Genomic DNA, 25,111 nt, shown 5'->3' with positions numbered 1-25,111 from the left:
AAGGCCATTTTATTAATAGAGAGGGGATTAATATGAGAATATTAAAGAGTGGATCTGCGATAACATCCTCCAAACACCAGTGTGCAAGAAATAGTTCCACAATCAAGTAGAGTTATTAGAACAGACTGAATAATTGAATATTTTGTTCACTCTAGAGTAGAACCTTGGAGAAGAAAAACATATTTTTTTACAAAATGCAAGTAGTGTAAAATAATTCAAATATACTTACAGCTTCAGACGCGCACGCAAACTTCTCGGACACCATGAAAGGCACACCATCCATTGCTGGAAGAGGAAAAACAACTTGTGATTAACACACTGCTTGGCTTATCTTAACTATTATAAATAGATGCTCTGGAATTTCACATTTATTTACAATGCAAAAAATATCAGTGCCCGATGACCATCAATCACCTATGTCCAACCATCCAAAAGGGCAAAGCTTGGTCAAGCTTCTATGAGGAACACCCTATATGTTTGAGGATTCTACTTAACCTAAAAAGGAACCAGGTGGAAATATTTCATAGGTAACCGTACCCAGAAATTGACTCAAGTCTACCTTGGACTACTCATTAAAGAGGTCTATGGCAGAGGGAATGCTATGGGAATCTCCCTTACCCAGAAAGTCTCAAGAGAACGTAAACTATTCCAAGAGGGCCCTCACCGAAGGGCATCCATGCCTTCAAAGCCTTGTCAGTAACAAATTATTTACAATTACTACAAAATAGGATCTGCAACTCTTGCAAAACCCTGAAGGCCGATGTCACTCGGCTTCGAGGACGACACCAATCTCACAGCTTCACCGCCTGCCGCTTGCGACTCCTATCAAGAACCCTAAAAAGGCTTCGCCGAGGTTCAGGTAAGCTGTAAGCACAAGAGCGCTTTATCCAAGCCACAGTATTAACACTTCCATAATCCAGAAAGGGTGGTCCTCATTTATCTGAGCCCCCGTTCACGGTGGGTCGATATGTTCCGATTTGTGTGGGAACGCCTGAGCTGTACCTCCTACTGCTGCGTATATTGGAATTAGGAGTTTTGTGAGCTATATCAGCTGCTAATCTTTATAGGGGGAAAATGCCCATGTTATTTACTCATTCATTTCTTCACATTACTGATGCGACGCCCTTGAACATAGTCAAATATGAGTCTGTGAGGCAAGGAGTGGTCTAATGTGGCCCGTGCCTCCCTTGACCACTCACCTGTGCCTGGTTTGCAAGAAGCCAGCCCCAGCGTAGGAGACCTAAGGGCAAAGTCCCACACATCAGGTAACACAATCTTTGTGAGGATCCAAAAGGTACTGCTCATGCCCATTGGCCAGCCCCTGTAAATATGCCAATGCCACAATGTCTATTCTGTAGACCTGTACGCATGCAGCATGGTAGCAACATGTATGTTTACTTTGTGAGTACAGTTTGCACATTTTAAAAGTCAAAATATGTTTTGGGAATCAAGGATCTTTACCTAGGTATCTCTTATCACTAATGATAAGCTAGAGGTGTGGAGGCATCAGATTAAGTGCTTATGAGCACTTACGGACCAGTGTGAATCCAGGACGCATGGCCAGCGCTGGACTAAACAGTGAAATCAATGCGTACAAGCGTCAATACACATAAGAGCACCCCTTCTCCCTCGCAGCGTTTGAACCCCACCTAGGTGTGCGCCAGCCCCCTCCATCTTCCAACCACTGGCCTTAGTCAAAACATTCCATACAAATTCAGTGAAATATATAAATAAATCCACCATTGATATCTACTTCTAAAAATAGTAGGGGAACCTAACGTGTTAAGTGAATACCATAAAAACAAACCTGGAGGCACACTTACAGGTGTGTGGAATTTCCATCACCCAGGACATGTTTAGGGTCAAGGACAACAAGTTTTATGTTTATTTTATCGACAGGACAAGTATTACAGGCCAAGTGCCTGCCAGCTCACAGTACCGCAGTATGCAACAGTGAAAGAGGACTCTCTGCCACCAAGGCAAGGCGTGTGTCCATCTGTAGAGGTGCTCACCTTTACATATAGAGTTCATTAATGCGAAGAGTTTACAGTTAATGAAAGCACTCTAAAGAAACACAACGAGCTGTGAGTTCAGCTTGCACTACTGTATGGGGCCCTCACTCATCGGGAGGGGCGCACATATGGTAGCGCACTTGTTACGGAGCAGGGGGTGGAGGAAGGGGGCTCATCATGTCCCTGACCCCCTCAGTGAGGTCTACGGAGATTGGTGGCGTAGTCCTGTTGCACTGGATGATGACGCTGAGCCTCTCACTCCCGGTAAAAGGGGTTAACGGTGGGCGAGCGGGTTTCTTGCTTCCTGCCACGCTGAAGGAAGTGCACTCCATCATCGCTTAGCAACAGGACGGCAAGGTAATTGGACCCTCCAAGGGGTGCTGTCTGGGAAGTGAGGATGACATCCAGGGATTGTGAGAGGTCACTAGCATCCGGTCCCTAGGGCCAACCAACCACGCATGCGCAAAGACTTTAGAGCTAGCACTGGCCCTTGGGAGGGGGTAGATTCTGAGAGTCTGTGGGTGTAGGGGGTGCCCGAGGTAGGTATCCCGGCAAGCAAGCGGGCCCCTCCACATGGTCTACACACAACTGGTATTTTTCTTGGAGAGGAGATGGAATGATCCCACATGGAGATCCTACCCCTGGGCCTTATAGCTGGGGGGAGGGGCAGGGACCGGGTGACTTAGCAGTCAGTCATGATCTCGTCCGCAGTCACTGATATTTGGATACGAAAGTACTGATTTAGTTAGTGGTAAGAAATCAGATGTATTAGTGGACTCTGTTATGGCTAGGCATCTGAAAATTGTAAATACTATGTAAATATTATAGAGGTTACTGCATAAAAGTTTTGTTGATTCAGTTTTGATTATGTTTTTTAAAAATAAAATACAGCTGGGAGTTCACGACTCCCAAACCCAAAGATTTGCTAATCATCCAGGGTAAAGTAATGCCATGTTGGGTGTGAGGGTCTTGTGTTAGATGGTGGGGTCTGGGCGACAGACCTCAGTGATACTAGGCCACGACAGCAGTTTCGGTATACACGCCTGCAAAATTTAACAATTTGAGCCCATTCACAATATCCGCAGGAAGCTCCCTGTTTAAATGCAAATACAAGCAGAAGCACGAAACAGCAGTGGTGATTGTTTGTTTTCAAATTAAATTATGCACGATTACATTTGTAACTTGAAAAATATGTTTTTCTAAAATACAGTGCATCTTTAAATACCATTTCATTATTAGGAAAACATGCTTTGTACATGGCAATGTTTACAAACAAGATTGATAACGGAGAAGCGTTGCAAAGTCTTTATGAGTAACATGAAAATAAAGTGATGGTCGGAATCTTAAAAACATGTCAGACAAGTGCACCCACATGTATATATTTTCCTACACAGCCTTTTTTCTAACCTGGAAAAAAATGTTTCACTCGTCCTATTTTCAGAAGTAAATTTCCAGTCTTTTCCCATGTGTGAAGACGTTGCAGAGGAGATGGCTTACATATACACAGCATGTATGTGTGTGAGCCCATCTAGACAGGTTAAATGTGTCTGCTTACGAGACAAGCACACTCCATTCACAACATTTTCTTATGCACCATAGGAACTTACACAACACAATCCTACTGGAAACGATGGGTGGAATGGATCATTAAAAAAGAATTAATAGAAATAATTTAGGGTGGACGACAAGATCTGTGTCACAGTGGGTACAATCCGTAGATAACTGTTCTTGCTCGAGATTCCACAGAATATGACCTGTACCAAACATCCGCAGAATGGAGAAGGCTCGAACTTAGGCGTGTCCATGCACTGGAAACATTTGCTTCCCTATTTTTGTTCTTTAACTATAAAGAATTATTAATTTTTCGGTATCCTAATGGTGTTCCCAGCAATTACAAGGGGAGGGATCAGAAATGCAAATCTATTCCGTAGGAGAAAAATGGCATCCCTTTTCACAGGTCCTCTTCTGCTTTAGTTTCCATACCACCATGGTGTTCAAGATGAACATACATGCTGGCTAAGGAGCACCACCATGATGCCCAGGTAAACCCACTATGAGGCTCGAGAAACACCACCATGATGCTCGAGAAACACCACCATGATGTCTAAAAACACTACCATGGTACGGAAGAAACACCACCATGGTGCCGAAGAAACACCACCATGGTGCCCAAGAAACACCACCATGGTGCCCAAGAAACACCACCATGGTGCCCAAGAAACACCACCATGGTGCCCAAGAAACACCACCATGGTGCCCAAGAAACACCACCATGGTGCCCAAGAAACAAGATCATGATGCCCAAGGAACACTACATGATCTCAAGAAACACCACCACAGTGACTAAGAAACACCCCCAAGATGTCCATGAAACACCACCATCATGTCCATGAAACACCACCATCATGACCATGAAACACCACCACCATCATGTCCATGAAACACCACCACAGTGACCATGAAACACCATCATCTTGTCCAAGAAACACCCCCATGATGTCCAAGAAACACTCCCATGATGTCAATGAAACACCACCATGGTGACCAAGAAACACCCCCATGATGTCCATGAAACACCACCACCATCATGTCCATGAAACACCACCACCATGATGTCCATGAAACACCACTAGCATCATGTCCATGAAACACCACTAGCATCATGTCCATGAAACACCACTAGCATCATGTCCATGAAACACCACTAGCATCATGTCCATGAAACACCACTAGCATCATGTCCATGAAACACCACTAGCATCTTGTCCATGAAACACCACTACCATCATGTCCATGAAACACCACTACCATCATGTCCATGAAACACCACTACCATCATGTCCAAGAAACACCGCCATCATGTCCAAGAAACACTGCCATCATGTCCAAGAAACACTCCCATTATGTCAATGAAACACCACCATGGTGACCAAGAAACACCCCCATGATGTCCATGAAACACCACCACAGTGACCAAGAAACACCACCTCGGTGACCATGAAACACCACCACCATCATGTCCAAGAAACATTCCCATGATGTCCATGAAACACCACCTCGGTGACCATGAAACACCCACATGATGTCCAAGAAACACTGTCATCATGTCCAAGAAACACCACCATGGTGACCAAGAAACACCCCCATGATGTCCATGAAACACCACCAGAGTGACCAAGAAACACCCCCATGATGTCCATGAAACACCACGACAGTGACCAAGAAACACCACCTCGGTGACCATGAAACACCCACATGATGTCCAAGAAACACTGCCATCATGTCCAAGAAACACCACCATGGTGACCAAGAAACACCCCCATGATGTCCATGAAACACCACCATGGTGACCAAGAAACACCCCCATGATGTCCATGAAACACCACCAGAGTGACCAAGAAACACCACCTCGGTGACCATGAAACACCACCTCGGTGACCATGAAACACCCACATGATGTCCAAGAAACACTGTCATCATGTCCAAGAAACACCACCATGGTGACCAAGAAACACCCCCATGATGTCCATGAAACACCACCATGGTGACCAAGAAACACCCCCATGATGTCCATGAAACACCACCACAGTGACCAAGAAACACCACCTCGGTGACCATGAAACACCACCTCGGTGACCATGAAACACCCACATGATGTCCAAGAAACACTGTCATCATGTCCAAGAAACACCACCATGGTGACCAAGAAACACCCCCATGATGTCCATGAAACACCACCACAGTGACCAAGAAACACCACCTCGGTGACCATGAAACACCACCTCGGTGACCATGAAACACCCACATGATGTCCAAGAAACACTGCCATCATGTCCAAGAAACACCACCATGGTGACCAAGAAACACCCCCATGATGTCCATGAAACACCACCAGAGTGACCAAGAAACACCACCTCGGTGACCATGAAACGCCCCCACGATGTCCAAGAAACCCCACCATCCTGCTCGTGGTGCTATCGTGTCACCAATCTCGGCGGTACCACCGCGGTAATCGAGCGCGGATGCGCCACACAAAGCAGCAGACAAAAACAATGATATGCCAAGGGCTCAGTCGTGTAATTAGCATTCTCCCAAACAAACGAGCTTCAACAGAGCTGTAATTAGGCAGGCCTGTAATTAAGTGCACGGCCCTTTTCATACTGATCATGCTGGAAGTGGCGTGATGGGCGCGGGAGTGTTATTAACGCTGTAACCCCAAACTGAGGCGCGGTGGCGTACACGGGCATCAGGGTGTCAGGGCTGTCAGAAATCTATTTGTAAAATATGTTAAATGGATTAAAAAAAATCATCAGACAATGTGCCTAATCGGCAGTTCTTTGAACAGTTAGACACGGGATGTCAAGAGAGCTTATAAAACGGGTACAATATATTAAGGTTAAACAAATGGTAAACTAGATGTGAGCACGAGTTTCTTGGCCCCGCCCCCTCCTTTTAAAGAGTTTTATTTCCGCGACAGCCCCATAAACAGCCCAACAACGGGCCTGTGACGCGGGGGCGGAGGGAGAGGGGGACACATTCAAAGACAATTCTCATTTTGTCCCTTCCGGGGACACAGGCGTCACCTCCGGAGCTGCGAGAGTACCTGGGTACCGAAACAATTATTTACTGCTAATGAGATTACCTTCCAGTGCAATAAAGAACTGCGGGGAGCGGCTTCTTGAAAAGAGGAAAACGCTTTGAAGGCAGAAGTAGTAATTACTTTCGCTTATTTCTTGCTAAATCTGCTGAAAAGGGGTAACTTTTTGCATTTTTTTTTTTTACGGTAGGTTAGTAAGGCAAATAACACTGCTGGGAAAAAAGGGAAAAACAAGTGTGTATCAGCTTAAAAGTGAATCAAAGGTACAGACTTTCAGATAATGGCAATACTACCGAAAGGTGTCAAGTGGGGGGGACCCTTGTAAAACCGAGGGGTGGGAAGGGCACCTTGGCGGGAAGATGGTTAGTGAAAACCCCTCGTTTCCAGAGACGATTTAAACCACGGGCAGAGTGGGCAGTGGCTCAGGGCTCCAGCCTATCAGCATCCCCCTCCTCCCCGCCCCAAATAAAGCCGGGTCTGTTCTGAGAGAGTCTTGCCCTAATGCAGAGGTCTTCAAACTGGGGGGCGGGCCCCCCTTGGGGGGCCTTAAGTGATCCCAGGGGGGGGGGGGGCGCCAAACTCTGGCGAAAAGAAATATTATACAGATAACATACCTTTGTTTTAAGCAGAAGCATGTTATCACAGTTTTAAAAAGGTAACAGTACTTAACTGCAATGTTTAAATAGGTTTAGATATAATTAAACAGTGCCATCTTTCTAAAATAATTGTGAAAAATTCTGAGGGGGGGCCCCAATGATTTTTATTTTTCAACTAGGGGGGCGCGGCATTAAAAAGTTTGAAGACCTCTGCCCTAATGACTTTGAATAATTCTTGATTGTTTTAAGTACCACTTGCCTTTATTTTTAATGTGGCTGATGGGAGAGTCTTGCAGATATTTTGCAGATGAATGTGTTTGTTTCATACAACCTCCATTAAAAAAGTACCTTTTAGATCAAAACAGATCCTCACTTGTAAGACATGGGAGGGCGTCACGGGGATTACTTGTAGTAACATTACTGAGCTGCTGCTGCTGCTTTGTTATAATATTAAAAACACACATCAGTCTCCCTGAATATTAGATATTCACAATTTGGCCCAGTGTGCTTGTGCACTTTCAGTGACATGGCCAAACAGGGCATGAGAGAGCTGACATTTCTGATCATAAATCCAAAGCTGTTCCGAGCAGGGGCCCCCAAAGTCCATAAGATGTCCCTGCTCGTTTGAGGCACATTTGTGACCTGTAGGTCTCAAATTTCAATCCTAGCAAGAGCCACTTGTCTTTTCATCCTCCGAGGGACAGTAAATTAAATACTATCACATTGGGTGATATTTTATCACTTGCTATATTTAGTGCTTAGAAATGGCACAAAACGTCTACCGAAGCACTGTTTAAAAACAATAACCAATATTTATTATTCTCCACTGACGCAATAGCGACAGAACGACAAGGACGCTATAGAAAGGGAATAGGACTCGGAAGCCGCCAGTGGGCCCTTAACCCCAACACCGGTCGTACACCAACCGACAAAACAGTTTAGTTTGATTGGAAGAAGTATTTATTTTGATATATACTTTCAATAAAATTCATAGAAACAATTTATGCAAGTCAATATATGCACATTACTAAAAGAAAAACATTTCACTGCAAACTTACTATATGTACTGTTATAGACGATACTTTTTCAATGGTAACCATAAATTATTTTTGACAGGATCCCTTCCTGTCCTGAACCTCCATTGGACCACACAGGGACTGGTCGTCACCTGTATCCTTAGGGGGGGCGGTATCCCTGCTTCCTCTGTTCCTTGCCCCCATGCTCAGGGTTCCGCCCCCTCTCCAAACACCAATCAACCAAGGTGTGGGCTCCCTGGGCTCCCTACCCCCAAACAGGTGTGTCCATCCGCAGGTTGGTCCAGGACTTCAGGATCCTATCTCTGTTGTTATACCGGGGCCCCACCCTTGGGGGTCCCCTCTGTTGCTTCCGGTTACTTTATTCTCTCTTTCTGTGCCACGAGGGCGACCAGGGCCCCAGGGTCCTTCGCCCTCCCCACCAGAAAAAAGACACTTAGCGAAGAACCACATGTGTGCCATGAATTGGTCAGTACCTGCATCGGATAAATGAACCAAATCTCTATGAAACATTTCAGGTCCTTTCAATTGTCTATGAGGGATGTTCCACAAATGGCCTGGACGAGGGCAAAGCTTTGACATCTCCGCGTTAAGTCGCCTAACTGACACATTGATTGTTCTTGGTTTTATTCCTGGGCCCCATCTTTTCCGTGGCACCATGTGAGACCAGGCGATGGCTGCATTAGGGAATTGCTTAGCAAGCTTTGTTATTTCTAAGAATATTGCCTCTCTGAGGGCTTTACGACCAAAATGTACCAGGTCGTTGCCCCCAAGGTGAATGATGATGAGGTCCGGGGATTGGAGCCCTGCACATCCGCGAGCCAAATCAACCAGCTGCTGCAGCTGTTTAATTCCTTTGCCGCCAACCCAGCACCACCTGAAGGCCACGTCTAAGCTTGTCGCCGGATTCGGTTTACGGAGCTGCTGCACCCGGTACGCCGCCCGACGAACGAATGAATGCCCCAGTACCCAAACCACACGCGGAGCCATCTACTGCAATAAAGGGAAAATTGTGTGAGAAATGATACAGATTTTTTTAGATACACACATAACTACAGATTAGACCAGCTCCGGCCTAACGTAACGCTTATAACAGTTAGACGACCATCTGCCAATGGCCTTAACTTCAGAGATGGGCAAGTCTGCCCCCGCTGCTAACGTAGCCGCGCCAATCCTGAACGAGTGAGGGGAGTAACCCAGAGGTTCTATGCCCGCTGCCTTTAGTGACATTTTCATTACCTCTGTAAATTGGTAGCGCGACAGACAGTCCCCATTTGAGTGTATGAAAAGCGCCGTTGATTTTTCTAAAGGGCGCACCTTTAGGTAAGCATCTAGGTTGGCTACAGGACAGATAAGAGACCCCTGCGCTGCCCGAAGCGCAATCCTCACCCCTTTTCCTAACTGATCAGTCTTTGATTTGCGCAGCAGTATGGTGGCAGAGTTATTATTGATTATTACATCTGGCCACTGGAGACCCCCCGCATGGTCGTTCTTGGATGTACCTAACATTTCCCCAATACGGAAGGCCCCATAGAAGGCCACAGAAAAGGCTGATGTGAATAAGGAGGTCTCAAACGGGGATGAAGTAACTACCGTAACTGCGCCCAGCAATTTTTCTAGTAATTGGGGGGTTATAGGCCGCCTGGAGTCTACCCTGGGGCCCTCTGCTCTTGACCACCCCACCAGCGCCTGCTTAATAATAAAGGCTTTGAGTTTAGAGTCTTGTCCTCTTAGCTTGGCGAAAAAATGGATGGCTGACAAGTTGGCCCCTGGCGCACGACACAGGTTTACCATTGCTCTTTAAATGTTGCAAAAAGGCACAGATTGCTTCGGATGAAAACCAATCTGAAGAGTTCACTGATTTCAAAAACAGTCTATAATACAAGAAGGCCCTTTCGTATGCCCCCTTTGTTCGTGTCCCCAAAGAAGACCCTACTAGGGCTGACAGTGCGGGACACCAATCCTCCACAGTGATGTTGGAAACTCTGTCATCCTCTCCGACGCCTGTGGGTGGAACCTCTGAAAATCCTGCATTAATGATCGAGACAAGACATCAGCCGCATTGTAATTTACCCCAGGAAAATGTTTCGCCCGGAAAGTGATGTTGAGTTTCAAACATTGCAGCACCAGATACTTAAGTAGTCTCAGCACCCATCTGCAGCTAGCTTTTTGTCTATTGATTGACTCAACGACTGCCATGTTGTCTGACCAAAATACTACTGTCTTGTTTCTCAATGTGTCCTCCCAGACAGAAACCGCTACACTGATGGGAAATAATTCTAAGAATGCTATATTTTTGGTGAGACCCAACTCAACCCAGTCAGTTGGCCAATCCGCCCTGCACCAGGCCGAACCTAGGATAGCCCGAAAGCCCACGCTGCCTGCAGCGTCCGTGAATAGACCAAGAGAAGGGCTGTCGGCAGGGGGATGAGGCCAGATTACCGCCCCGTTGAAGTATTGTAGGAATGCCTCCCACACTCTCAAATCGTCCTTTACTTCAGCAGACAGCCTGGTGTGGTGGTGTTTTTCGGTCAACCCTGCCATAGACCTAGCTATGGATCTGGAAAAAGGACGGGCCATGGGAATGATCCTCAGGGCGAAATTCAATTGACCCATCATGACTTGCAATTGGTGCAGGGTGACCTTGGTACGGGATAAGACAGTTCTGATGGACCCCTTAAAAACCTGAAGCTTGTCCAGAGGAAGGAGGCACTCCCCCGCTATGGTGTCAATTTCGATGCCCAGAAAAGTGATGCATGTGGAGGGGCCTTCTGTTTTTTCTTGGGCTATTGGGACCCCGAATTCCTTGAACATGGTTGTCAGAGACTGCAGGGCCCAAAGGCATTTTTTAGACTCAGGGGGGCCCAAAACTAGGAAATCATCCAAATAATGTATTACATTAGCAAGACCTGTACGCCTGCTGAAAATCCACTGTAAAGCAGAACTGAACTGTTCGAAATAACTGCAGGACACACTGCACCCCATGGGCATAAACTTGTCATAAAAATAGTCCCCATTAAATTGGAATCCCAAAAGATGGTAATCTTCAGGGTGGACTGGCAAAAGCCGGAAAGCTGCCTCGATATCTGTTTTTGCTAAGAGCGCACCCCGCCCCAGACCCCTCAGCAACACTAGTGCCTGGTCTACGGTAGCATAACGCACTGAACATAGAGTCGGGTCTATCGCCTCATTTACTGATGCGCCACGGGGAGCTGATAGATTATGGATCAATCTGAACTGCCTGGCTCTTTTTTGGGTACCACTCCTAATGGGGAAGAAACAAAATTAGATGTGGGGGGAGAAGGGAAGGGGCCAGCCAGTCTCCCTAGTGTGCCTTCTTTAGCAATTTTTCTAGCCACCACGCCGGGGTTTCTCACGGCAGACAGAAGATTTCTGCAATGACCTAAGGGGGGGACCTGGGATGCTGGAATTATAAAACCCTGTGAAAAACCTTTAATCAGTAGTTCAGTTGAAGCCTTAACTGGGTAAACCTTCAGCCAAGGCACCAAAACCTCTAAATGAATGGGAGAAGGCAAGGAGGAAGTAGGTACTGACTTACTCCCCTCCTTAGCTTTGTCCTTCGGTTTTTTAAGGCATTTAAATTCGAGGTGAGAGGGATGCCCACAAAATGCACAGGAGTGCCTGAATTTGCACGTCCCAGGGGGGTGTAAACATACTTTCCTGTTAAACGCCCACAAGACCCTTTTTTGTCATTTGAATACTGTGCTCGAAAGGGCTGCTTGCTGGGTAATTTGTTGTTCACGCACTCCAACCAAACATTTACTTCAGTCTGGTCCCAACCAATTGCTGGATCCTCTACCTTTGCCCACCTGAAGTCACAGTCATACTCCAGCCAAGCGTTCCCACCGTACATATGGTGAGCTTTTAAAATTTTGTTCGCATAAAATATCATTGACATACCAATTTCAGGCTTCTTTTCCAGCATGACCGACATAAACACATTAAAACCGAATAACCAATTCGTAATATTATCTTCTATCTTTGTTTTTTTATCTGTATATGATGAAGCTTTAGCATCTTTATCCTTTGATTCTATTTCCCTTCTCTTAGACCTTACCAGGCTAAAAATGTCCACAAAATCCCCTTTCCATATTTTCTCTTTGATTTCAGACCCCACATGTGCAGCTAACTTCCCTGGCCTAGATAGCAATGTGTCTGCACCCGTGACCTCAGCTGGAGCCGGTGTTACTATGGTGTTAACACCCTGTTCTATGACCTTACCATGTTCTTTTTCCACTGGAGGAGTCTGAGACAGCGAGCCCGGTGCCTGGCTGACCCGGGGGCCTGAGGTCGTCACCTGCAATGAAGGAACATTACGCGCTGCTACCAGTGCCTCCACCTGGCGCTTAAGTTCAAGTACTGTATTCTGCAATGGGTCACTAGCCCATGGGGACGTGGGGGGTTGAGTTGGCACAGTGAGATTGGCCAACATCTGTGATACTGACACCAATGTTTGAGTTGTCAGGTCCTGGGATGCCCCTGATTGGGCCATTGCCGCCTGCCCTTGCTCTGCGGTTTTGCTAGCTCCTGGTGCCACTCCCTGCACGATGGGTAATACTTGTGTGGGTACATCATTGGTTGGTGCTGCTAATGCTGCTACAGAACGCCGTATGTCTGCTAGCATAGCTTCCACACCTCCCGCCGGACCCGTACTAGGTGTCGCTACCCCCAAGCGAGGCCCAGCAATTTCTTCAGCAGGTGCAGCCGCTGCAATAATGGGGGCCACCACGGTGACTAACTCAATCATAGGAGGAGGGGGGCGAGGACTGCCTGAGACGTAGGTTGTTGGACTACTGTCCCCCAAGTCTGTTTTTTATTCCTACGTTTAACTAGAGGAAATGCTGCAGGTGGTGCTACGTGCGTACGGCGCGGGCGGGAAGTGCCTTCCTCACCGTCATCTCCATCTGAAGGGGCAGCCTCCCCATCTGAATCCCCGCCCCCCAATTTAGCTAGGACCAATTTCAATAGTTGGGCAAGATCAGGATCTGTGCCCTTCCTCTTACCCCCCCTCACCCTATTAGATGCCATAATGCAAATGTTAGGTAAACAAGTTATAAGCAGTGGTAAGAAAGCCTGCTCAATTAATTAACCTGAAAGGAATAATTCTGTTAACACAATGCCCACAGTACGTTAGCAAAAACACAGTGGCTGACAGACCTATAACACTGTCACGCAATACAGTTTAAACAAGTTCAATTGACGACAATAATCCCAACATGAAACAATTATAACATGTGAATAAGCACCATCAACAATCAATATCATAAAACCCCTTAGCTCTGACCATAAAGTGAAGAAGGGGGGGGAGATTGAATATTTTACCCAGAATCACTGGACTGCCGATTTGGCCCTAGCGCCACAGCCCCCTCCCACGTGGAACCCAAACAATTAAACTTGGGGTGAAACCCCTAGCAGGTGAGAGCGCGCACAGAACAACCTCCTAAAAACGGAGTTAGCCTCCGTGCACTCACTCACCTCGCTTTTCCTGGAGAAAATGCCCAAACACTGATCGATTGACAAGGTCGCTCCCCTGCGCTTGGAATTGTGCGTCCGATCCTCAGGCACCGCCGCTCGTCTCTACAAGGTCGCTCCCCAGCGCTTGGGATTGTGCGTCCGATCCTCAGGTACCGCCGCTCGTCTCTACAAGGTCGCTCACCTGCACTTAGAATTGTGCGTCCGATCCTCAGGTACCGCCACTTGTCTCTACAAGGTCGCTCCCCTGCGCTCCAAAATCGATAACAGGCCCGTCCGCTCGGGCCACCACGCACAAAAGAAGAAGGCAGAACCTTCTGGGGGGGGGAGGGGTGCTTTTATGCCCCCCCACCGGTGCGTGGCGGCCCAAACCGGTCCGGCACTGCTGCCGACCACCGACGTTCCTAATACGTCGAACTTCCGCTCACGCGTCTCGCGAGAGACGCGAGCGGAAGCCCATAGGCCAGCCCACGCACAACTAGTGCGAGGGCCAGGCCCCGGCGTCCCCGACCCCTAAAGGGCCACGCTCCCCCCATGTTGGGGCTCACAGGGAGTGCCACGGGAGGGAGGGGCCAGGCAAAGCTGCAGGTGTGGGGTGTGCAGTGGTGCAGCAAAGGCCCTCGCAGCCCCTGAGCTCTAGGGGGCACTTTGCAGGGGGGGCCCTCTCAAGGTTCGTTACGCCACTGGAGCAGTGCAGTGGTATCTTTGGACAAGGGTGAGACCTCTGGGTGCAGTTCGAAGAGATGGGTCTCCAGCTCGTGTGGGGGTGCCGGATGGTTCCGGGGTCTCCGGTCTCATGTTTGCTCTGGCACAGCCAGCTGGTCTCTTCGCATGCCACCTCTACAGACCCAAACACTCCTTTCTGGCCATGGCGTGGATTTACTCTTGGGTCCGTGTGTGTGCACTTAAAAGACTACTCAACAGCAAAGGCAGGACCCACGCCTACTACTCACCAATCTGTCTTTCTGCTGAGAGGAGGCTCCTGTGATGCCTGGCAGAAACAGATACATTACTTAAATCACTTTTTAGCAGCTTTTGTGGAAAGGAATGCATACCTTTCAATTCTGCTTTTCTGATCTTTCTCTCAAAAACCGGGACATTTATTTAAAATTAATAAAAGTGTTGGGACACAGGGATAGTTCCCTGAAAACCGAGACTGTCTGGGGAAATCCGGGACGTCTGGTCGCCCTAATCTGCTCCCACAACACGTTCTTTCCTATGAGTTCTCTATCCCCATTTCCAAGGAGATTCAGGAGTCCTGGCCACCTGTGAAACACTCAGGACACACTGATTCTGCAAGTCTTGGTAGCAAATCCATAGCCAACTGACTTCTACAAGTGCAACTGAAGAAAAGCCGGAACCAGGAGGAGGCAGGCCGTACCAGAGACCCGTGGCATAACATTAGCCCCCTGCAGCCCCCGCGGTGTGTGTGTGTGTTTGGGGGTGCGGTGAGCTTCAACATATCCACTCAGCATGGTACACTGGACTGCGGTTCCTTGCCCTGAGAGCTCCTGACTGTATCGGGGAGGAGGGCTCCCCTCCATGTATTTAGCAGGTCCCCACTCAAGTTTCGTTACGCGACTGCAGAGACCACTCTGTACAGGCCAAGAGTACAATACGCACTCAGGTATTTCATCATCCAAGTTTAACTCAGCGGCAAAATCTCGTCCTTTGTTTGGTGAAACTGTAGCGAGGAGATTTTGACTTCACAAATGGGATTTGCGCTCACGAAATTCGGCCAACATGGTGGAATTTACAAGTGAGCACATCTACTAAAAAGTGTGCCACTGACTGAGTTCATTGGAATACGCTGGAAAACACCCACAAACTCACAGATCAGTGGGTGTGCAACAGGCCCGGCTTCAGGAAATTTTCTTTGGATGGGCCAAGGGTACATTCAGGTGGGCCGCAGCAGGCCCAATTTGTAGCTTCAGGAGGTAGCCTACAAGCCCTAGATTACATCACACCTACTTCAAAACATGTTTGCGCCCGATACAGAGGAAACAATATGTTTGTATACATTGCATGGAAGGCTGAAGGGTAGTTTAAGTGCCTGGCTACTCCCTTGCCTCGAGGCATAAATGCACCTCCTCAGTGTGCCATTCCAATCCCTCTGGCTGGGACAAAACTAATTACCTGACCCGTACACATATTTTGAAAGAGGACAATAAGAAAAATGAAATCTGTGTTAGAGCACCGATGCCAGGCAAAAATCACTAGTCCAGTGAAGGAGAGAGGCAGATAGGAAGGTACAGATGTCAACACGCTAATCCTTTTTGTTAAAGTTTTCCCCATCCCATCCATTTAAAGCAATACGTGTGCACATTCCTCCTGTTTACCCCCAGCTTCTGGATGACCACCTTGGATATGGACTGAGCCAGTACCCACATGGATGCCTGGAGGGGGCAGATACACACTCTCAGCCCTTTTGCTGCACTGCTTTGAAACTCTGGAATGTGTGACTAGATGAGGAAAAGGCTGGCTCTCAACTTCTGTATGTGGAGGTTGAGCGGACTGGTCATTTATCTCTTTATCTAGCCCGAAACTTGTCCCAGGATGCTCGTTTCTGGCCCAGGGAGGACCGGGCCTGGCAGTGTCAAGACTGATTTGCATTTGGCTGGGTCCAAACTGGAACGGCATGGCAGGGAAAAAACTGATGGATTAAACCCAGATCTGTGACTGAGGGTGAATGTTTGATTTGTTCCATGATCTGTTGTTTTTGCTTTTATCTCTTTGCACAATTCTCCAGGAAGAGGGGGTCTTGGGCTACTAGACGACTGCTTCTGAAGGGCTAGGGCTCCTCCATCAGGAGCTCGGTGGGCTACTAGACGACTGCTTCTGGAGGGCTAGGGCTCCTCCATCAGGAGCTCGGTGGGCTACTAGACGCCTGCTTCTGGAGGGCTCGGGCTCCTCCATCAGGAGCTCGGTGGAGGTGGTTAGGCCACTGGAGGCTTGAGCCAGAAATGTCTGTCTCAGCTCAAGCTCCTCTTGGACCCAAGGCAAGCCGAGCTTTCATTTGGCCTGTCTTGAGACCCTTCTTGTCTCTTCTAAGCTTTACAAGGCCTTGTAAGATGCACTCTTTTCCAAGTCTCTTCCTAAATGTTAAACTAAAAAGTGATTTTCCCCACTGAATGTCAAAAGAAGATTTCATGAGTTGGAAGTCCAGGTGAGTAACACTGCTCTGGCTCCCTCTGTGCTGGTCTTCGGAGAGGAGTTCTCTCCATCACCAGTAAAAACTGGCCATGGACTCTGCAACGCCTCCCCTTCCGGCCCTAATTATCCACTTTCCCATCACTGATCTCTCATGTGCCTAATCCCACAACTGACCCTGGGCCCAGCCACTAACCAGCCACCATCAACATCCATTTTCATTAGCTCCTTAATGTTGTAATAATCACAAGGCCTGTTATTAGGCTAAAGAAGGAATTTGTATGTCCCAGTACGAAATCACCTAAGGACAGGTAGCTTCATATTTAATACAGTAAATATAGGGAGAACGCACTTTAAAATGTGTTCTACAGTTCCCCGATGACCCACCTGATAATTAAAGAAAGGAAAACAGAAAGGCCATGTTAATGAAACCAATTATTTTACACAAAGTACGCATCGTGGTTGGGCCTTTGCAGAAACATGAGCAAATGGCCAGGCACTCTCTTACCTGCTTAAAACTTGTGTCGATATCTGCCTGGATCTAATATGGCAGCTGCTGCAGGGCTCAGGAAAGGTGTCGCTCTTTTAAGATTAGCTTCTTTCCTCCAGTGATGAAGAGTAATAGTAGGCATAAAAACAATGTTTAGCCGCCAATATGGAGGAACCTTTTATTTAGTATGTATATGCATTTTTTAATGACTTTGATGCTTTTACTGGGAGTTCCAGGGGGTCATGTTTGGGTGGGCCTGGCCCACCCGGTCCACACGCTAGAACCGGGCCTGGAATGCAACACTGTGTGGGTGGTCAACTCTGAAAACTGTCGAAGATTTACTCCGGTCAAAAGCAGATGTTTATCAATTCTTATGATAGGAACAGGAAGGACCCCTCCTTGTCTCCCAAAATGGGTGAGGGTTAAGGGAAAGGGGGTCCTCCATGTGGGAAAATATGTTCCCTCTGGAGGAAAAAAAAAGTAAATTTATTAGATTTAAATCCATTAGAATATATGGTTATGGTTTTGTAATTGAACACTGGGAGGTGATCCGCATGGGACACTGGGCGGTGTTCTGCGCGGAGCGCTGGGCGGTGTTGTGTGCGGAGCACTGGGCCGGCGTTCTGCACGGAGCACTGGGCCGGCGTTCTGCACGGAGTGTTGGGTGGTGTTCTGCACATAGCGCTGGGCGGTGTTCTGCACGAATCGCTGGGTGGTGTTCTGCACGAAGCGCTGGGTGGTGTTCTGCACGAAGCGCTGGGTGGTGTTCTGCACGAAGCGCTGGGTGGTGTTCTGCACGAAGCGCTGGGTGGTGTTCTGCAGGAAGCGCTGGGTGGTGTTCTGCAGGAAGCGCTGGGTGGTGTTCTGCAGGAAGCGCTGGGTGGTGTTCTGCATGGACCGTTAGGCTGTGTTCTACATGGAGCGCTGGGCAATGTTGAGTGCGGAGCGCTGGGCGGTGTTGTGTGCGGAGCACTGGGCGTTTGTCTGCACGGAGCACTGGGCCGGCGTTCTGCATGGAGCACTGGGAGGTGCTCTGCACGGAGCACTGGGCGGTGCTCTGCACAGAGCGCTGGGTGGTGTTCTGCACAGAGCGCTGGGCGGTGTTCTGCACAGAGCGCTGGGCGGTGTTCTGCACGAAGCGCTGGGCGGTGTTCTGCACGAAGCGCTGGGCGGTGTTCTGCACGAAGCGCTGGGCGGTGTTCTGCACGAAGCGCTGGGCGGTGTTCTGCACGAATCGCTGGGCGGTGTTCTACATGGACCGCTAAGCGGTGTTCTACATGGAGCGATGGGCGGTGTTCTACACGGGGCGGGGTTCTGTAAGACACACTGGGCGGTGTTGTGTAAGAGACACTGGGCGGTGTTCTGCACTAAGCACTGTTATCTATTCTGCAAGAAGCACTGGGCGGTGTTCTACACGGAGCATTGGGCATCTTCTACACGGAGCGCTGGGCGGTGTTCTGCAAAGAGTGCTGGGCGGTGTTCTGTATGAGACACAGGGTGGTGTTCTGCATGGACTGTTGGTCGGTGTTCTGCACTGAGCACTGGACCGTGTTCTGCACTGAGCACTGGACCGTGTTCTGCACGGAGCAATGGGCAGTGTTCTGCCCAGAGCGTTGGTTGGTGGGTGCTCTATACGGAGCGTTGGTTGGTGGGTGCTCTATACGGAGCGTTGGTTGGTGGGTGCTCTATACGGAGTCCTGGGCGGTGTTCTATACGGAGCGCTGGGCGGTGTTCTATACGGAGCGCTGGGCGGTGTTCTATACGGAGCGCTGGGCGGTGTTCTATACGGAGCGCTGGGCGGTGTTCTATGCGGAGCGCTGGGCGGTGTTCTATACAGAGCGCTGGGCGGTGTTCTATACGGAGCGCTGGGCGGTGTTCTATACGGAGCGCTGTGCGGTGTTCTATACGGAGCGCTGGGCGGTGTTCTATACGGAGCGCTGGGCGGTGTTCTATACGGAGCGCTGGGCGGTGTTCTATATGGAGCGCTGGGTGGTGTTCTATACGGAGCGCTGGGCGGTTTTCTGCATGAGTCACTAGGCGTGTTCTTTTACAAAGCATGAGAGCCCCATCAAGAAGAATAAAGCAACATTACAAAATACATGTAAGAAATTTGGCACAGCCAATACTAGACAGAAAACAAACTGTTGCTTGAAAGGAGGTTTGCGGTTGGCATGAAGGAGCACCCTGATGGTTATGAAGCTTGTATTTAAGAGATTTAGCTGTGAAGGAACAACTGAATTTACATCATCATCAACATGGATATGGAATTTTTTCCAGTTGGGGAATACTATCAAAAGTCAGACAAACTATATACATTAGGTACAGTTCAGAAAAGAAAGAAAAATATTCAGAAATGTCCTTCCATAAAATTACTGTTTGGTTTGGAGCAATGTTCCAACTGATAGGAGACTATTAACAATCCCAGTGGGACAAGAGACAGTTGTAGAATTTCAGGGGCTTTCACATGAACAACATTTTGGTATGGAGAGTTTTCCACAAGACAGAAAATGATGTGTATGGAAGTCTGATGCAAGCGTGCATTTCAGCTTTTAACTTTTCTTTATTTATGAATGGGGATTTCATTTTTAATTATGGAGAATCTCGTTCCACTACACATTCATCTGCGCTCCTGTGTGGAGGTTCATGAATCACTGGTCTTTGAAATTTCATCCGGAAATGTCTTAACTCACAAATTCGAAAATCCTCTACATAACTCCATAACTACAACAGATCCACCTGTGACTAGAATAGGCCACCCGTAAGACATTGTCAAAAGCTTACTCTGATGGTAATCCTGCAACCTTGCTGGAAGTCTCTGGGACTGCAGGAATGCGCCTCAAGCCCATACTAGTGCAGGAAATAAGGGGGATCTCGCCAGATCGTGGCCCTGGCATCTATTTCTGAGCAGGATCTGGGATCCAGCCGACCCAGTGAAATATGATGAATATGTCCGCGTGTCGTTTTCCAACACTGGACCACTATTCAGCAGCGACTGCACGTTGTCACATTTCCCTTCGCAGCAACAACCTGCAGGCAGGAACGGGCTTTCTTATTTTTACTTCCAGCCAGGTCCAAACCAAAGGCCTGCTTTAAAGGGCCATCAGCCCTTCTCTTGTTCAAGTATCATCTTGGACGGGAGCTATCTGGAGCCTAACATCTGGATGCCAGGAAACAAAGTCACACAGCTACCACATCACAAGTAATCTCTGAGAAACTGTGACTTGGAGGCAAGTTTTTGTCTTTGTTCAATCCCCCACACCCCCAGTTAGAGATGGGCATGTGCTGTAAGAATGCCAGATGTATCAGTGTGTATTAACAATTCCATAAATAACGATTTAAAATGCGCGTACTCATTTATTTTTCAATTCTTTTATCCAAGTGTAGGGAGTCAGAGCACTTTACGTACCACACAGAGGCACACAAAATCATTTGTGTGTGTAAATCAATGTACAGGAAATGTTACTTAAAATAATGAGGGTTATGAAGTGTAGGAGTCACATTCTGTCCAGACTTGCGGTTATTACATGTTAAGAGAGTATACAAAGTCCGGATTTAAAATGTAGTGCCATACATCACATAGGAGACTTGAACACGCACCTTGAAGATAAAGCCAGCCTATATATTCAGCAGACGTCACTCAGAACTGCTCAGCAACAATCGATTGTTACCCATGCACAACAAAGGCCATCTGTTTGACCCAATCCTCACCACTATAACAAATATGACAATGATAGCCCCCTCCCTGTTTGCTGGTCCAATCATTTTATTATCCCTTTCTTCATTCCAATTGCAGGAAATAAAGACCCCATATAGTGTTGCAACCAAGGATTCCCCAGCAGTGGTCCAAACTGGACAAAATACACTGGGAAATGGCCTTGCATAGCTCAGTCCCCGAATTATCGCGAGATGTCTCCTCATCCTACTCAGCATTCAAGGAATGGGTAAATGTTGCCCTAGATGAGTTAATCCCTTTAAGATCCATCAAGAATCCCCACCAACGGGCAAAAGTCCAGCGGTTTTCAACAGCTCTAAAGGAACTAAAGAAAGAATGTAAAAGATGTGAAAGGAAGTGGAGGGTAAGCTACGATGACACCTGTAGACGTACCTACAAAAACGTCCTGGAAAAGTACCAACACACCGTCTAGAAGGCCCAGATGGATGGCTTCATGGAAATCTCATCTAAATCCTAGAGGGAACTTTATAGTATCATCAATTCCTTTTTAAAACCTGTGATTTCCAGAGCAGGCCTCCTTCCCTCAGAGGCCCGGTGTGAGCTGTTAGCCAATCATTTCCTTGGAAATGCTAGACTTATCTATGGTGCAATTGTAAGGACGTCGGACCACAAAAATAAGTCCAATGAGAAGATCGCAGTCGACAGAACTTTCTGCTTTCCCACAGCTTGGAAAGGATTACATTTTAACCATTACAAAGACGGTTAAATTAGACTCCCCACTAGACCCTGCACCCCTAGAAATCCTCCTGAAAAAGGCGGGGGTTATTCTTTTACCGCCTACTGACATATAAAACGTATCCCTGCATAGTTGTGGAGTGCCAGAAGCACGCCATGGTAAGACATCTATTTAAAAAAAGATGTTGCTGGACCTTGCGTTGATCACAAATTATACACCTATCTCCCTTCTCCTTGGTGTCAGTAAAATCCTAGACTAAGCGATAACTAGCCACCTCTTGGTGTTTTTGGAATCCAACAATATACTACACCCCACTCAAATGAGCGTTTGACCATGCAGTAGTACTGAAACAGCACTCCTGGTGGCCATGGAGGAACTTAAAAAGGTCCTGGATCAAGGCAGGTCAGCTGTGCTCATTCTGCTGGACTTAAGCGCTGCATTTGGTCTCCTACGCCACCCTACGTTGTAGAGTGGAAGAGGTCACTATCACAGGAAGTGCATTAAAATGGCTATCATCTTTTTTAAATAGAAGCTTTCCAATTAGCGATGGGTCATATCTCTCCACGACCCACCACCTAAAATGCGGGGTACCCCAGCTCTTCCCTTAGCCCCATGCTTTTCAATCTGCACGTTCGCCCCTTGTCAGACATCATCTGCTTGTTAGACTTCATTATTGTGTCTTATGCGGACGACACCCAAATCATTGTTTCCCTCACACCCAACACAGGCTCTATCTCATAAAAAATGAAACCCTTGTTTACAGCAGGTTACCAACTGGATGGTTTCTGGCTGTCTAAAGTTAAACTGGGAGAAAAGAGAGGTTTGGTTGGTTGGCAACAACCCGTCGCTTTGGGACCAGCTAAGCTTGCCCTCTTCCTTAGGTGACCGTCTGTCCCTCAAGTCAGAAGTGAAAAGTCTGGGTGTCACATTGGGCAGCAAACTTACTATGGCTGCCCGAGGAAAGGGGCTGGCATCCAGATTTTTGGCCTCCTTAGAGCACTCAGGAAGGCACTAACATGGCTACTCGTTGCAGTCTGCAGAACAGTGGTCCAATACTATCCCGCCTTGACTACTGTAACTCCCTCTATTTGGGTGGCCCGCTATCTACCATTAAAAAGTTGCAGGTTATTCAAAACGCTGCAGCCAAATACTACTGGGCAGCCTCAAATTTTAATCGGCCTTTCTTGATCTTGCTGCGCTTCACTGGCTGCCGATAAGCAATCTTCATGCGATTCATTGGCTGCCGATAAGCAGGGGATTCACAGTAAAGCACTCTGCATTGTTCACCGTGCCAGGCACAAGGCGGGCTCTTGTACCCGCCATCACAATATCAGCCCATACTGCGCAAAAGAGAGAGCTGAGATCACGAAGCTTGAGTCCCCTCTCCATCCCCACAGTAAAAAGAGCCAGATGTGGGGGCGCTCTTTTCCCAACTTGCCCCCAACCTCTAGAATACTTAGCAGCCAAGTCTCAGACAAAATTCCAACAAAAAAAAAAAAAACGTTGGTTTGCCTTCTCTCTTTGTTTCTGAGCCTGCTGACCTGGCGCTGGGAAGCCCGTTCCAGGTACCCACGGGTTTAATAAAATCTATGAATTGAATTGAGCTGATTGGGGTTGTCTGTACTCACAAGACGTTATTACTACCAAAGGAACCCTTGCTTGCATCCTCCACTTAACAACAGATTCAGAAAAAAATCAACGAGGATCTAAACCCATGACTTGCAGTTTGCATACAGCTCCTTGATGCCACCTTATGGCTCACTGTGCTACATTAGAAAGACTGAAACTTATGAACTAGAAGTAACAGAAGCATCTGTGTCAAGAGCAGTAAAGCACTTGGCTTTCTACACAGAGTACTAATCGGTCATCTGCATGGGACACCATGGGACAATTATAGATAAACTAGATCAGGTTTACTGTCACATCTGTGATTCTTGACAATTTCCTTGCAGCAGATTTTTAAAAAACGTAAATGTGTAAACTGACGTCAGACTCCGTTTTTCATGACTCCGCCCCGTGTGACTACACACCCTTCCATCTGCCACACCTTGGGCCCAAATGTATGGGTCCCCGAAGTAACATTTTTGCAGTTCCAGCACCATCAGTGGCAGGATGTGAGCTATAAACATCACAGTCGGCCAGACCAGGCAGTCCTGAGGCATCACAGGTCAGGTGGTCACTGACATTTACAGCGAGAACGAGATCGAGGCTTCTCTTAGCATCTTGTCCAAAGTTCTGAACTATATGGATATTTGTAAACATGATATTCAACTTGTTTATTGTTTCTGTGTACCATAAGGAACACTTTAATTTCGCATTTTGGGAGAAACAAAGTCGGAAGTGCTGAGAAGTGTTCTGTACCTATATAAAGGGCACTGTGGGAAGCTATAAAGTGTGGCCAAACTATTTACCATCCAGCATTATTAGGGACGAGCACAAAGCACTCCGTCCCGTTCTAATTTATCTTTGGACTTCTAACCACGCCCATGTCATGTCAGTCACTTTCACTGGTTCGTGGGCTTGCCTTTTAAAATCCGCTTGCTTTCATTAGTGAAAGGCATGCATACGTCATGCCTTTCCCGGTGTTTAGCCCTCCTCGAGCGCATCGACCAACTACTGAAAACATACGAGGCTCCTTGTTTTCGTCTGGCTTCTGGACTACTTTTTCTCTTTATTTCGCAGTGCGAGCTCGCTGGGCAGTAGTCGAGCGCTTTGCATGACATCGATCCTGTTACATAGGTAAATGCACTTTTGCAGGTTAAATGAATAATTGCACTTTTGCCGATAGGTTTCACTTTTATTTCCCATTGTGTGTCTGCTTTGCACTGATGGCGGCCGTCGGCTCCCTTATGTGAAACTGTTTTAATTTTCAGTTTACATGGCAAGAAAAGTCTAGTTAGGAGTTTACAACACTAATAGCTCTAACTCGAGAAACGCGAGGCCCATTGCATTGCCAATGCTTGTTATTACATGCAGTCTAGCCTGAGGGGGCTTCCAGAAGTCGTCAATCTTTTCCCTTAAAATACAATTCACAGTTTCTGGGAGTGCTGAATGGAGTGGTTTTTAAACTGCATCCGTGTCAAGAGGTAACCCTTGTACCAAATGCGCGCGGTGACATCATTCCCACATATTTCATAAAGGCGGGCTGAGAAGGGCGGCCTCGGTGCTGATGTTACAACCTTAAATGTGCGGGTGTGAAAGGACAAAGGGGGCGCTGAAGGGAATTTAGAAAATTCTATTTCGACAATGAGATGGGATTACGGTTTGTATTCGCTCATCTCATCAGGGACATCGTTTGTCATAACAAGCTGATCAATTGGAAATAGCCAA

General features: G+C 47.5%; 1 protein-coding gene across 1 annotated transcript in view; it reads right to left on the bottom strand.

The window, feature by feature from the left end:
• The window catches only part of MVB12B (multivesicular body subunit 12B), a 343,711-nt gene that overhangs the window by 66,487 nt on the left and 252,113 nt on the right, over positions 1-25,111 (bottom strand). Inside the window, exon 8 of the mRNA XM_069241771.1 lies at positions 230-285. Coding sequence (XP_069097872.1) covers positions 230-285 — 56 coding nt within the window. The remainder of the gene's footprint in view (positions 1-229; positions 286-25,111) is intronic.

The sequence above is a fragment of the Pleurodeles waltl genome, chromosome 6 (genome assembly GCF_031143425.1).
Source record: "Pleurodeles waltl isolate 20211129_DDA chromosome 6, aPleWal1.hap1.20221129, whole genome shotgun sequence".
In the NCBI taxonomy this organism is placed as follows: Eukaryota; Metazoa; Chordata; class Amphibia; order Caudata; family Salamandridae; genus Pleurodeles; species Pleurodeles waltl.
This window is presented reverse-complemented; position numbering and strand designations above follow the sequence as displayed.